Source organism: Dipodomys spectabilis, unplaced genomic scaffold (genome assembly GCF_019054845.1).
Source record: "Dipodomys spectabilis isolate Male_0828 unplaced genomic scaffold, ASM1905484v1 ptg000018l, whole genome shotgun sequence".
Classification (NCBI taxonomy): Eukaryota; Metazoa; Chordata; class Mammalia; order Rodentia; family Heteromyidae; genus Dipodomys; species Dipodomys spectabilis.
The window spans coordinates 13,633,941-13,649,750 of record NW_024870695.1 but is presented as its reverse complement, the minus strand read 5'-3'; the positions used below and the strand labels follow the sequence as shown (position 1 = coordinate 13,649,750).

Below are 15,810 nucleotides of genomic sequence, written 5' to 3'. Positions count from 1 at the left end.
TTATGACTTCTAGAGTTAAGAGATTAATAGCCTTGTCAAGTTTGAGTAAATGATCCTTTTTTTATGGCAGTATGGTTGCTTATACTATCACTTCAACATTTGAATGAAGGATAAAAAATGTTTTTGCAAGTTAACCTCCCATATTAAAATTTAATATCACACTTTAATCCTGACGACAAAGGTATTCAGCAAAGCATGGTAGCACAGAATTGTGAAAATCACAAAATTTCAAGACTGCAAATTCCGGCTCAGTCTTATCAAGTCTCTCACTAAATCGTTCCTGCCAAAATTTGAGAATTTCCCATAATTTACACTCCTCCCTACCTCCAAACTTTCTTCTCTCATTAGCTCTGAGTGAAATCAAGGACTTGGGAAAAGAGTCAGCCTTGGAGAAGTGCAGTGGGAAGTAGGTAGTGGATGGGGATACCCCTCAGGGGTAGAGTGCTTGCCTAACATGTGCAAGGCTTTGGGTTTGATGAGGCAGGGGAAGCACACAAAGAGGAAATCCAGGTGGGGGTTGGAGGTATGGCTCAGTTGGTAGAGCACTAGCCAATGAGCAAAAGCATCAGGTACAGAATTCAAATTCCAGTCTTGGCCCCCATAAAAAGAAAAACCCATGAGGCTGGGAGGGTGGCTCAGTGGTAGAATGCTTGCCTTGCATGCATGAGGCCCTGGGTTCGATTCCTCAGCACCACATAAGCAAAAAGAAAAAAGCCGGAAGTGGTGCTAAGGCTCAAGTGGTACAGTGCTAGCCTTGAGCTGAAGAGCTGAGGGACAGCGCCCAGGTCGAGAGTTCAGGCCCCATGTCCGGACCCCCCTCCCCCAAAAAAAGAAAAATCCAGGAAGCATTGGGCATTATGTAAGTCCAGTGATAATCATGACTATTGAAGCAATAACAACCATCAGTTATTATTAACTATTATAATTAAAGTTATTGTGACAATTATAACAATATTTATGATAACTAATAATAACCTTAATAGCAAAAGAGGTGGTGTCACATAGTAGGCCTACTAAAATAGCCCTAGACTTTCTTGGAATTCATTGGCTTGCTCATCACTGGAGCTCTACCATTAGAGCTATGCTTATGGATCCATTGATTTGAGTGAATTGAAACCCTACCCTCTCATAGGCTGCTCTAACCACTCACATTTCTAGTTTACTTCCTCAAATCCCACTTTAAAAAATAATAATTTTAATGTTTTTTTTTCCTTTTATTAGTTGTATTTATTACTTAGTGGTACTGAAGAATTGAACCCAGGGCTTTATGCATGCTAAACAAGCACTCCACCACTAAACTACATTCCCTGTCTCTCAAGCCCCACTTGTTAAGATAAGGAGAAAATCATTAGAAAAACGTGAAAATTGTGGAAACTGATCTGGCAACAGATTAGCTACTTTCTACTACGTATATACGTATGTACGTATATATGTACATACGTATGTATGTATGTATGTATGTATGTATTTATCTATCATCTATCTATCTTTATCTTGTCCCACCTAGGCCTATTCCAGGAGGTTTTTTTTTGCTCCAGGTTAGTACACTACCCCTTGAACTACAGCTCCATTTCCAGCTTTTTGGTGGTTAAGGAGATAACAGTCTTATGGATTTTTCCTGCCCAAGCTAGCTCGAATAGCAATGCTCAGATCTCAGCCTCCTAAGCAGCGAGGATTATAGATGTGAGCCACCAGCACCTGGCTATATTTCTTTTGTAATGTTTTTACTGTAATTTCCAGAAGAGTATAAAAGATGATTTAATTGTACCAGACAGTTTATGCTTTCCTCTATTTATAGACCTTTTGTATGATGTATAGACCTTTGGTATGATTCAACACAGACACATACTCTTTTGGATCTTTTTTTATCTGCTAGTTTATATAAAACATCAGTGAAATATAATGTTCTTCATCATCATATGCCAAGAAGATGGTAAAAAAATGTGTTTTATTTCAAACACATTCTATAATACCACTTTGCAAATCTTCACAAAACATTCAGCATAAGAGAATGGACACCACTATTTAGTGAATTTGGATCTGCTCAAACTATAAAACAGAACCAGCTCTTGCTTCAAAAATTTACAAAACAGGTTGGACTGACCTTAGATTATTGGACAGTTAACATTCCATTCCAGTGTGGTTTATCAAACCCCAAAGAGGCAAAGGTTGTTTTCCAGAGAAACTAAAACATATTCCTGGGTTTATTTGTTATTTTTACATTAACAGTGGTGAAAGTCATTGCTGCTAAAATCCTGAGCAACTTTAGAATTTTTAGGTTCCTTAGATGATGAAAAGCCTTGTAGATCCTATCTTCAGGTGTGAAAAAGTAGTTCAGCAATGTTTTTTCTAAATGCAAAGCTTTGGAGAATTTAGGAAGAGACAGTATTCATGGTCATGTATAAGACCTCCTTATGGAAGTTAGCCTGAGCATGTATAAGATGGAACAAGTTCAAAAAGTCTCTGTTATCCTCATCATGATCTCCTATATGCCATACACAGGAATAGATAGTAAAGAAAAAGATAAAATTTTTAAATATAAGATTTAGAAACAAAAGAAGGACTAATTGTTTCTAATGATACTTAAACAGAAGGTTCTGTTAGTGATCTTTACTAAGTCATATATTACTATTGAAATCATGAAATTATATCAGAACACTGGATTAGAAATCAAGAAAAATATCCTATTCCATGATTTATTGCTTCTGTTTATGATCTGGGACAAGTCAGGTAATTTCTCTAAGCCTTTGTTTTCTCATCTATAAAGCAGAGTTAAATATGTTGGATGCCTAATAAAACTGGAAAATATTTCTTGAAACCTATATAAATACATTATTGTGAGGATTGTGATAGCTGGTAAGTGAGCAAATTAAAATTTCTTGTTGTGCATAATTGAAACTGTATTCTTTTAGAGCAGATTTTTCAACCTTATATTCTCAATTGAAACTAATATTGAATTTTGAAAGTAACTAAGCCAAAACTAAAAAGAAAAAAAAGAGCTCAAAGAAAAACAACAAAAAAAAGTGTCTGCCCCTTCCTTTGTTAGTTTTGAAATACCAATCTACACAGAGTCTAGAGAGAAGTCTTCAGTGAAGACTAGAAAGCACTTTTGTTCACATCTGTACATTGTATACATTCTTACTCACCAGATATAACTGACTGTAGCATTTCCATTATAACACAGGCAAAGGCACTTGCTACATTCTGCAGGAAGTTATTTCTTTCCATCTGGCTGTTAAAGACTTTGCAGACATTTTGCATCATTTTAACGGCCCAATCCATGCGATACAGTTCTTTCTCACACACCTGATTTAGACATACAAATCATTATTCTAGGTCTACATGTGAAGAAAAGCTGTAGAACTTGAAAATGGTGTTGAGATGATGGCTTATGATATAGTATTTTTTATATAGGATGCGCTACTGAGTTTGTAGATGGGAAATGCTCTTATATCTACTAATCTTTTGCATCCAAGTCATGCACTTTTAGTAGAAAAACATTATTAAAAAGATTAAAGCCAGGTTCAAAATTATCAGGGAATTATTTATTAATGTAAAAACTGATACTGAAAATAAAATTAGGCTGGGAATGTGGCTTAGTGGTAGAGTGCTCGCCTAGCATGCATGAAGCCATGGGCTCAATTCCTCAGCACTACATAAACAGAAAAAGCTAGAAGTGGCACTGTGGCTCAAGTGGTAGAGTGCTAGCCTTGAGCAAAAGAAGCTCAGGACAGTGCCCAGGTCCTGAGTTGAAGCCCCATGTCTGACAAAAATAAAATAAAATAAAATAAATGAAAATAATTTTAGCCAGGCACCAGTGGCTCATTTCTGTAATCCTAGCTACTCAGAGATCTGAGGATCAGGTTAAAGCTAGCCTGGGCAGGAAAGTCCATGAAACTCCAATTAACCACCAGGAAACCAAAAGTGGCGCTGTGGCTCAAAGTGGTAGAGCAGTAGAGTGAAAAGCTCAGAGACAGCACTCAAGTCCTGAGTTCAAGCCCCATAACCAACGGTCCCCCCACAAAAAAAAAAAAAATTACATATTCCTACCCAAAATTGACTGAAAGGTAAAATGTTTATTTACTAATATTCTAAATGGTCAGTTTAACCCACACAGCCAAACAGATAATGTACAGCATAAAATAAATTGTATGGTTGGGCACCAGTGGCTCAAACCTGTAATCCTAGCTACTCAGGAGGCTGAGATCTGAGGATCACGGTTCAAAGCCAGCCCAGGCAGGAAAGTCCACATGAGACTCTTATCTCCAATAAACCACTAGAAAACTGGAAGTAGCGCTGTGGCTCAAGCGGCAGAGCACTCACCTTGAGCTGCAGAGTGCAGGGACAGAGCCCAAGCCCAGAGTTCAAACCCCATGAATGACAAATATAAATAAATAAATAAATAAATTGTATGTTAGTAGAAATAAGTAATCTTAATGTTAGTAGAAATGAACAATCTTTTTGTTGTTGTTGGTCATGGGCTTGAACTCTAGGCCTGGGTGCTATCTCTGAACTCCTCAGCTCAAGGTAAGTGCTCTACCACTTGAGCTATAATTCCACTTCTGATTTTCTGGTGATTAATTGGAGATAAGAGTCTCACAGACTTTCCTGCCTGGGCAGCAACCACGATCCTCACATGTCAGCCTTCTGAGTCGCTAGAGCCACAGGCGCCCAGCTAAATAAATAATCTTTTTTTTTTTTTTTTGTGGGGCCTGAACTCTGGGCCTGGGCGCTGTCCCTCAGTTCTTCAGCTCAAGGCTAGCACTCTACCACTTGAGCCACAGCGCCACTTCCGGCTTTTTTCTTTTTGCTTATGTGGTGCTAAGGAATCGAACCCAGGGCCTCATGTATTCAAGGCAAGCACTCTACCACTGAGCCACCTTCCCAGCCCCTAAATAAATAATCTTAATTAGACAAGAAACATTTATGTGCAAATTACTGTACTAGGCACTATAAAAGAAATGTGCTGGGTGCATGTAGAAAAGGCTTTCTTTCTTTCTTTCTTTTCTAGTCTTGGGGGCCTGAATTCTGGGCCTGGGCACTGTTCCTGAGCTTCTTTTTGCTCAAGGCTAGCACTTTACCACTTGAGCCACAGTGCCACTTCCAGCTCTTTCTGAAGATAAGAGTCTCAGGGATTTTCCTGCCTGGGCTGGCTTCAAAATGTGATCCTCAGATCTTGGCCTCCTGAGTAGCTAGGATTACAGGCATGAGTTACCAGTATCTGGTTTAGAAAAGGCTTTCTAGAAAAGCTTCTCTATCCTTAGTGATGTTCTTCCTACTCACTACAGAACTACCAAAGTGACCTTCCCAAAACACAATTGGTCATCTATCTCCCTTCCTTAAAACTCTGCAACAACTCCTTATCTGAAACTGTGTTCAGGCTCATAAAATGGCTTAAAGCCCTTTCTTTAGCGTCTTCTTTCCTAGCTAAATATTGTATTTTACCTTCAAAAATAATACTGAGAATAAAGAATATAATATGAACAATAGTACTGGGGACTGGGACTATAGCTCAGTGAAGGAAGCTTAACCTATGCTTGATACTTTAGGGTTATAATGATGGGGTCAGGGAGAATCCTGAACTGCTTACAAAGCTCTGAATATATAATCATGTAATTTAACTTCTCTGCTCTGCTTCCCTGGATAGTTTCTTGTTACTCTCCTGCCTTCTTGCCTGATAACTTCTTACTACTCTATGTGTGTGTGTGGCTTCTTCTGCTCAAAGCTAGTGCTCTACACTTTAGTCACAGCTCCACTTCCGGTTTCTGGTGATTAATTGGAGATAAGAGGCTCATGGCCTCCTGCCTGAGCTGGCTTTGAACTTCAATCCTTAGATCTTAGCCACTTGAGAAGCTTTACAGATGTGAGCCACCAGGGCTTGGCTGTCTGTGAGACTCTTTGTTTTGTTTTGTTTTTGTTTTGGGTCTGGTCGTGGGGCCTGAACTCTGGGCCTGGGCACTGTCTCTCAGCTCTTCAGCTCAAGGCTAGCGCTCTACCACTTGAGCCACAGCGCCACTTCCGGCTTTTTTCTTTTTGCTTATGTGGTGCTGAGGAATCGAACCCAGGGCCTCAAGCATGCAAGGCAAGCGCTCTACCACTGAGCCACCTTCCCAGCCCGTCTGTGAGACTCTTATCTATAATTAACCACCAAAAAGGCAGAAGTAGAGCTGTGGCTCAAGTAGTAGAGCACCAGTTTTGTGAAGAAAATGTGCAGGGACAATGCCTAGACCCTGAGTTCAAGCCTCAGTGCCTGTCTAGCAAGTATAAGGCTCTGAGTTAAAAACCACAGTACTGCCCCAAATAAGACAAAACAATCCCTCCATCCCGCAAAAAAAAAAACCCCAAGAAAACTACCAAATGGGTTGGGAAGTTGGCTCTGTGATAGAGTACTTGCCTTGCATGCATGAGGCCCTGGATTTGATTCCTCAGCACTACATATGCAGAAAAAGCCGGAAGTAGGGCTGTGGCTCAAGTGATAGGGCACTAGCCTTGAGCTGAAGAGCTGAGGGACAGTGCCCAGGCCCAGAGTTCAGCCCCCACAACTGACAAAAAAAAAAAAAAAAAAAGCTACCAAAAACTAAGAATATAAATATATTTCAATACTTAAACTCTTCATTAATACTTTATACACATTTCAGTTCCTTACAGGCAGCTACCTGGTCAGTCAGTTCTTTTTTTTTTTTTTCCTGCCAGTCCTGGGGCTTGAACACAGGGCTTGGGCACTGTCCCTTTTGCTCAAGGCTAGCATTTTACCACTTAAGCCACAGCACCACTTCTAGCCTTTTCCGTTTATGTGGTACTGAGGAATCAAACCTAGGGTTTCATGCATGCCAGGCATGAAACCACTAAGCCACTTTCCCAGTCTTCAAGTCAGTTCTTAATTTGTGTGTTGGTGCTGAGAATGGAAACTAGGGCCAACTAGGCTAGAGTCTCTGTCATTGAGGGACAAACCCAGCAACTTGTTTTTTGTTTTTGTTTTTTTACTTACCAAAGCTAAAAAGACTGTGAGTTTTGCCAGCTCAAAGGCATGTCCATTCACAGCTTTACTAGCCATGAAAGAGAAGCAGATGCTGTTCCCACTTAAGATGAGGAGATGAGCATTATTCTCTAGAAGCCACTCCCGGGGAATCACTTTTATTAGGGAAAGAAAAGTTACTTGATTAGAAATTACACAATAAGTATAATAAGCATCTTTAAATGCACGCAATAGTGTATTGTGTTATTAAATATCAGTGCCAAGGAAAACACTCAAATGTTTTAGTTTTTCAACTATAGCCTTCAACCGGAGACTGAAGTTATTGCCACGTCACAGAAGTTTTCACAATTGTGTTAATAATATTAAATAGTAAAAACAATTCTCCTACACATGTCAGTTGGAAAAGTGAGAGCATGTCATATGGAAAAAACAAAAACAAAAAATGAAGAAGGAAAAAAGAATAGCTTTGTAAACTTTAAAATTGAAAGCAAATTGGTTCACCTTTCTTGTATTAGAAGAAGGCTTTCTTAGGGCTGGGAAGGTGGCTCAGTGGTAGAGTGCTTGCCTTGCATGCCTGAGGCCCTGGGTTCCATTCCTCAGCACCACATAAGCAAAAAGAAAAAAGCCGGAGGTGGCGCTGTGGCTCACGTGGTAGAGCGCTAGCCTTGAACTGAAGAGCTGAGGGACAGCACCCAGGCCCAGAGTTCAGGCCCCATGACTGGACCAAAAAAAAAAAGAAGAAGGCTTTCTTTTTATATAACTTAGAAGGGTGCTTCTGAGAACTTGCAAAATAGGAATGAAGCTTTCAAATAATTAATAATAATATATTTATACAACTAATAATTGAAAGGAAGTTGATTAAATGCATTATCTTCAAACATAATGTCAAACTTTTAAAATATGTTAGGGTAATTAATGATTTCTAATAGATCCTTCATTTGTTTTTCTTTTGTTGTTATATTTTTGTCAGTCACGGGGCTTGAACTCTGGGTCTTGGTACTATCCCTGAGCTTCTCAGCAAACAACGTGTGCTCTACCACTTGAGCCACAACGCCACTTTGTGTTTTCTGGTGGCTAATTGGAGATAAGAGTCTCACGGACTTTCCTGCCTGGGCTGGCTTTGAACCACGATCCTCAGATCTCAGCTTCCTGAGTAGCTAGGATTACAGGCATGAGCCACTGGTGCTCAGCAATCCTTCATTTGTTTTTTTTTTTTTTTTTGGTCGGTCGTGGGGCTTGAACTCTGGGCCTGGGCGCTGTCCCTCAGCTCTTCAGCTCAAGGCGAGCGCTCTACCACTTGAGCTACAGCGCCACTTCCGGTTTTCTGGTGGTTTATTGGAGATAGGAGTCTCACAGTCTCTCCTGCCCGGGCTGGCTTTGAACCGCGATCCTCAGATCTCAGCCTCCTGAGTAGCTAGGATTACAGGCGTGAGCCACCAGCGCCCGGCTCCAATCCTTCATTTGTTATACCTTACAATTTTTTTGTGTGTGCTGGTCCTGGGACTTGAACTCAGGGCCTGAGTGCTGACCCTGAGCTGCTTTTTTGGTTCAAGGCTAATGCTCTACCACTGAGCCACAGTTTTATTTCAGACTTTTTTATGAGAAGTTAGAGATAAGAGTCTTATGGACTTTTCTGCCTGGGCTGGCTCTTAACTGAGATCCTCAGATCTCAGCCTCCTGAGTAGTTAGGATTACAAACATGAGCCACTGGCACCCAGCTTGTCCTTACTTTTTTTTTTTTTGTCTGTCGTGGGTATTAAATTCTGGGTCTAGGCCCTGTCTCTTAGCTCTTCAGCTCAAGGCGAGTGCTCTACCACTTGAGCCACAGAGCCACTTCTGGTTTTCTGGTGGTTAATTGGAGGTAAGAGTTTCATGGACTTTCTTGCCCAGGATGGCTTTGAACCGTGATCCTCAGATCTCAGCCTCCTGAGTAGCTAGGATTAGAGGCATGAGCTACCGGCTCCAGGCCTTACAATTTTCTAACAATATTCCAATAACCAACTCTATTGCACTATATTAGTAAATACATATTTTTACCTGATAGTTCATCTAAAAGACTGATAACATCATCTGTTGACCATTCTTTGCTGTTTATGTCATATAGCAATTTAATGGCATCAGCCAAACATTTCAGACTGGATTCATCTGTAGGTCCTTCTATCATCTTCTTCCAAACCACCTTTCCTGAATTGAAACAAATGCTAGGCTATGACAGAATAGTTGGTTTTGTGGCAAAGGCTTTACGGATTCTTTAAAGTGGATATTGGATTGCATAATGGAATTTTGCTATATAAGCTACTTTTCAAAATGAAGTCAGTTCTGATAACAGTATAAATTTCAATGTTTCTAACTAATGTGATAAAACAATGCAAACAGTTGGACTGTGAAAAATAGTACTTGCAGTTCAAACATGACATTATCCCACAGCAGAAATTGTTATAACTTTGCTAAAATAAAATAAAACCTATTGATATCCTTCCAAAATTGAAATGCTATCCTTGAGAGTCTTTCAAATCTTTCTAATTGAAATGTCATTGAGTCAATTTTTTGGTTACTTATCTATAACCAGTTCTCTTTGTAGGTTATACACATTTGTGAAAGTGTGTACGTGGGTGATTGGGGGGGAGAGGAGGGGAGTTCCTAGGGCTTGAACTAAGGGCTTGAGCACTGTCTCTGAGCTTTTTGTGCTGAAGGCTAGTGCTCTACCACTTGGAGCTACAGCACCATTTCTGGCTTCTTTGGTAATAAATTGGAGATAAGAGTCTCACAGACTTTCTTGTCTGGGCTGGCTCTGAATCACAATCCTCATATCTCAGCCTTGTGAGTAGCTGTAAGCCACTGATACCTGACTCATACAACATTTTAATCTTACTGCTACAACTCAACATGCTTTACACTGATTACTTCCTGATATGAATGAACATAGACTAAGAAAACACATGATAATTTTAGCTGGTATGGTGGGTCATACCTAACTACTTGGGAGGCAGAGCTCAAGAGAATTGCAGTCTAAAGCCAACCCTGGGCAAAATGTTAGTGAGACTTTAACTCAACCAATAAAAGGCTGGTAATAGTAGCACAAGCCTGTTATCCCACCTACACAGGAAGAATAAATAGGAAGATCATTATACAGGCTGCATAAACATAAGACCTGTTTAAAAAATAATGAAAATAAGCTGGATTTGTAACTCAAGTGGTAGGGTGTCTGCCTAGCAAGCAAGAAGCCCTGTAGTTCCAAACAGGAGTTTACACTTAGTACCATTACCACATAAAAAATGAAGTAAAATAAAAGCATAATTTTAACTTTAAGCAAAATTTAGGCAAAAAATTATAAAAATCAGATTATACACTAAAATGTAGTAAAGCATCAATTCTGACCACTATTTTATTTCTTAATAATATTAGTCCCCTCCAATGACAAACATAAATCTTGATTTAAGATAATATTTAAGGGGGCTGAGAAGGTGGCTCAGTGGTAGAGCACTTGCTTTGCATGCCTGAGGCCCTGAGTTCGATTCCTCAGCACCCACATAAGCAAAAAGAAAAAAGACGGATGTGGCGCTGTGGCTCAAGTGGTAGAGCGCTAGCCTTGAGCTGAAGAGCTGAGGGACAGCGCCCAGGCCCAGAGTTCAGGCCCCATGACTGGACCCAAAAAAAAAACAATTAAAAAAAAAGATAATATTTAAAATTAAAAAGCAGCTATTTCAGGTAAACAGGGATAGAAATATATTTGGTAATTGGCTACAACAAAACAAGTTTTGTCTTGAAGCTTAAGTTATGTACAAGTTATGTAGAATAACATCTATGAAGTTATGGAACAGAATTTAGTCATTAAGAAACTGAGCAGATTAAAAAAGATAGTTTTCATAAAACAAACAACTATGAAAAGTTTGGTGCTCACCATTCTGAGGTGATATTGGCCCAAAGATGATATATAGTAATCTTGCTTGATTCACCATTGGCCATGGTTTTAATATTCTAGTCAGCCAAAAAGCAGAATCGCTTCGATGTGTCCAGTGATCAAGCAGAACATTTCTACAGAACAGTCTGATTCTTAACTCCAATTTATGGATACTTCCTATGAAGGCAAAGAATCACAAACCATTTTTTTCCCTTAAAAACATGGATTGCATATTTGATAGTGATTAGAGCAAGCTATTAACACTGTGGTTAATATAGTGATCATAAACTGTGTGTCTAAACAGGAAGGCACCAAGAGATTATTGGTTCTTTTTTTTTTTGGCCAGTTGTGGACACTGTCCCTCAGCTCTTCAGCTCAAGGTTAGCACTCTACCACTTCAGCCACAGTGCCACTTCCGGCTTTTTCTGCTTATGTGGTGCTGAGGAATTGAACCCAGGGCCTCATGCATGCAAGGCAAGAATTCTACCACTGAGCCACCTTCCCAGCCCCAGATTATTGGTTCTTAAGATGCCCTGATTATGTAGTTTGATTCTCTTTTTGTCTTACCTTTCTGATTTATACTCAATACTCTGAATAATAGGTAGAGGACATGTATTTTATTATATGTTCAGGGCTAGGAATGTGGCTTAATGGTAGAGTGCTTGCCTAGCATGCATGAAGCCCTGGGTTCAATTCTTCCATACTACATAAACAGGACAAGCCCAGAAATGGTGCTGTGGCTCAAATAGTACATGCTAGTCTTGTACACAGAGAGTCTCAAGAACTGTGCACAGGGGGCTGGGGGTTTAGCCCAGTGGAAGGGCGCCCACCCGGCACACGCAAGGCCCTGGGTTCGGTCCTCAGCCCTGGAAAAAAAAAAAAAAAAGAACTGTGCACAGGCCCTGAGTTCAAGCCCCTGAACTGGCAAAAACAAAAACAAAAAATAAGTTCACATATATCAGAATCTTACACAGTTTCAGGTTTAAAAAGGAATGAGATGACAGGAGCTGGTGGCTCATACTTGTAATACTAGCTATTCAGGAGGCTGAGATCTGAGGATCACAGTTCAAAGCCAGCACAGGCAGGAGAGTCTGTGAGGCTCTTACCTGCAATTAACTATCAGAAAATTGGAAGTGGAACTGTGGCTCAAAGTGGTAGACAGGAAGTGGCGCTGTGGCTCAAGCGGTAGAGCGCTTGCCTTGAGCTGAAGAGCTGAGGGACAGCGCCCAAGCCCAGAGTTCAAGCCCCATGACCAACAAAAAAAAAAAGAAAAACAACAACAACAAATTAGTTTGGGCTGGGAAGGTGACTCAGTGGTAGCGCGCTTGCCTTGCATGCCTGAGGCCCTGGGTTCGATTCCCCAGCACCACATAAGCAAAAAGAAAAAAAGCCGGAAGTGGCGCTGTGGCTCAACTGGTAGAGCGCTAGCCTTGAGCTGAAGAGCTGAGGGACAGCGCCCAGGCCAAGAGTTCAGGCCCCACAACCGGGCCCAAAAAAAAAAATCAAAGTGGTAGACATTCGTCTTGAGCAATAAAAGTTCAGGGACAGTGCTCAGGCCCTGAGTTCAAGCCCTGTGACTGACAAAAATAAATAAGTAGGTAAATAAGTGCAGAGACAGGTCAAAAGAATTATCAATTTAGATTGATCTTGAACACATGAGGAAACTAATAAAAGTTTTTAATCAGAGCTAGGCACTGGTGGCTCATGCCTGTAATTCTTGCTACTCAGGAGGCCAAGAAATGAGAATTGCAGCAAAGTCCTCAAGACTATTATCTTCAATTAACCACCAAAAAAGTTGGAAGTGGAGCTGTGGCTCAAGTAGTAGAGTGCTAGCCCTGAGCAAAAACGTTTAAGGACAGCATCCAGGCCCTAAGTTCAAGATCCAGACTCAGCTTTCTGATCAGTTGTTTTTTGTTTTTTGTTTTTTTTGCCGGTTAAGGGGTTTGAATTCTGGGCCTGGGCGCTTTCCCTGTGCTCTTCAGGCTCTACCGCTTGAGCCATAGCTCAAGCCACAGCGCTACTTCCCGTTTTCTAGTGGTTTATTGGAGATAAGAGTCTCTCTCTCTCTCTGTCTCTCTCTCTGTCTCTCTGTCTGTCTCTCTCTCTCTTTCACATACACACTCTCATACACACACACAAAGAGTCTCACAGAGTTTCTTGCTGGGGCTGGCTTTGAACCGTGATTCTCAGATCTCAGCCTCCTGAGTAGCTAGAGTTACAGGTGTGCCACTGGCACCTTGCTCTGATCAGTTTTTGATCAAAGGAGAGCATAATAAATTGTGTTATTGATTCATCGAGCCTCTGAATCTGCCTTTTTCTGGAGGCTGAGGCAGGAGGTTCACAAGTTTGAGGCTGGCTTGGGTTGCATACTGTCTTAAGTAAATGAACCATGATTTAAAAAATAAGTAAATCTGTCCTTTTAATCCACAATGTTTTACAATGAAATACTTTAAGCTTATTATTATTAATTTTTAAATTTTTTTGCCAGCCCTGAGCCTTAAATTCTGGGTCTGGGTGCTGTCCCTAAACTCCTTTTGTTTAAGGTTAGCTCTCTACTACTTGAGCTACAAAACTACTTCCAGCTTTTTCTGTGATTAATTGGAGATAAGAGTCTGACAGACTTTCCTGCTCTGGCTGGCTTCAAACTGCCATCCTCAAATCTCAGCCTCTTGAGTAGCTAGGATTAGAGGCATGCATCATGCCTGGCTTTAAAGTTTCTTTTCTTTTCTTTCTTTCTTTTTTTTTTTTTTTTTCGGTTGGTCGTGGGGCTTGAACTCTAGGTCTGGGCACTGTCCCTGAAGTCTTCAGCTCAAGGCGAGCACTCTACTACTTGAGCCACAATGCCACTTCTGACCTTTTCAGTTTATGTGGTGCTGAGAATCGGGCCCAGGACCTCATGCATGTGAGGCAAGCACTCTACTGCTGAGCCATCTTCCCAACCCCTAAAGTTTCTTGTACATCACTTCCAATACCTCCTCCCTCTCTCCCCAGAAGTAATTATAATCTTGAATTTTGGTTTTGTCCCTCCTATGTTAGTCATATTAGTCAGGGTTCTCCAGAGAAACCACCAAGAGGATAGACATTATTTTTGTATATATGATTGTGTGTGTTTGTGTGCATGTATATTGTATATGTAAATGTGTGTGTGTGTATATATATATATGTATATATATATATATATTTGTGTGTGAATGGTAGAGAGAGGGAAAAAGAGAGGGGAAAGAAGAGAGAAGAAAAAAGAAAGAGGAAGAGAGTTTCATGTAGATTCAAAGGCTGTCTGCTAGGTAAATTCCTTGTTATTTTGAGAGTTAGTCTTTTTATTTTTTGGTCGTGGGGCCTGAACTCTGGGCCTGGGTACTGTCCCTGAGCTCTTCAGCTCAAGGCTCGCACTCTACCACTAGAGCTACAGTGCCACTGCCAGCTTTTTCTGCGTGTGTGGTATTGAGGAATTGAACCCAGGGCCTCATGCATGCAAGGCAAGCACTCTACCACTGAGCCACCTTCCCAGCCCTGGGAGTTAGTCTTGGTCTATTAGGGTTTTCAAATGAATGGATGAAGTCCCCTACATTATGGAGGATAATATGCTTGATTAAAAGTCTACTGACAGGCTGGGAAGGTGGCTCAGTGGTAGAGTGCTTGCCTCGCATGCATGAGGCCCTGGGTTCGATTCCTCAGCACCACATAAACAAAAAAAATAATAAAATAAAATAAAAATCTACTGACTTGGGGCTGGGAAGGTGGCTCAGTGGTAGAGCGCTTGCCTTGCATGCATAAAGCCCTGGGTTCGATTCCTCAGCACCACATAAGCAAAAAGAAAAAAAGCCACAAGTGGCGCTGTGGCTCAAGTGGTAGAGTGCTAGCCTTGAGCTGAAGAGCTGAGGGACAGTGCCCAGGCCCAGAGTTCAGGCCCCAGGATGGACCAAAAAAAAAAAAAAAGAAAAAAGAGTCTCATGGACTTTTCTGCCTAGATTTGAACCAGGATCCTCATATCTCAATCTCCTGAGTAGCTAGGATTACAGGCATGAGCTATCTGTCTGGCTCTGTGTATATGTGTGTGTGTGTGTGTATGTGTGTGAGAGTGTGTTTGTGTGTGTGTGTGTGTGTGTGTGTGTGTGTGTGTGTGTGGAGGGGGGCTTCTGGGGCTTGAACTCAGAACCTAGGCACTGTCTCAAAGCTTTTGTGCTCAAGGCTAGCATTCCGCCACTTTGAGTCAGAGTACCACTTCCAGTTTTCTGGTGAATAATTGGAAATATGAGTCTTGTGGACTTTCCTGCCTGGGCTGTTTTTGAACTGGTATCCTTAGATTTTAGTCTCCTGAGTAGCTAGGATTACAGGTGTGAGCCACCAGCATCAGGCCCAATTATGTTGTTTTTTTGTTGCTGTTGTTGGTTATGGGGCTTGAACTCAGGGCCTGGCCACTGTCCCTGAGCTCTTCAGCTCAAGGCTAGTGCTCTACCACTTTGAGCTACAGCTCCACTTCCATGTTTGTTTGTTGCCAGTCCTGAGTCTTGAACTCAGGAACTGGGTACTGCCCTTGAGCTTCTTCTTATTTATTTATTCATTTATTTATTTATTTTCTGGTTGTGAGGCTTGAACTCTGGCCTGGGCGCTGTCCTTAGCTCTTCAGCTCAAGGCTAGCGCTCTACCATTGAGCCACAGTTCCATTTCCAGTTTTCAAGTGGTTTATTGGAGATGAATCTCACAGACTTTCCTGCTGGGACAAGCTTTGAATTGCAATCCTAAGATCTCAGCCTCTTGAGTAGCTAGCATTACAGGTGTGAGTCACCAGTGCCCAGCCTTGAGCTTCTTTTGGTAGGCTAACACTCTACCACTTGAACCACAGTGACACTTCCAGCTTTTTCTGTGTATGTGGTACTGAAAATCGAACCCAGGTCTTCATGTATTCTAGATAAGCACTTTACCACTAAGCCAC

General features: G+C 41.1%; 1 protein-coding gene across 1 annotated transcript in view; it reads right to left on the bottom strand.

Annotated features, from left to right (window-relative positions):
* Nucleotides 1-2,372: 2,372 nt before the first annotated feature.
* Nucleotides 2,373-15,810, bottom strand: part of Fbxo47 (F-box protein 47) — a 33,138-nt gene continuing 19,700 nt past the window's right edge. Inside the window, exons 6-10 of the mRNA XM_042674161.1 lie at nucleotides 10,878-11,054; nucleotides 9,014-9,160; nucleotides 6,989-7,131; nucleotides 3,147-3,306; nucleotides 2,373-2,485 (exon numbers count right to left, since the gene is read on the bottom strand). Of these exons, the coding sequence (XP_042530095.1) occupies nucleotides 2,373-2,485; nucleotides 3,147-3,306; nucleotides 6,989-7,131; nucleotides 9,014-9,160; nucleotides 10,878-11,054 (740 nt within the window). The remainder of the gene's footprint in view (nucleotides 2,486-3,146; nucleotides 3,307-6,988; nucleotides 7,132-9,013; nucleotides 9,161-10,877; nucleotides 11,055-15,810) is intronic.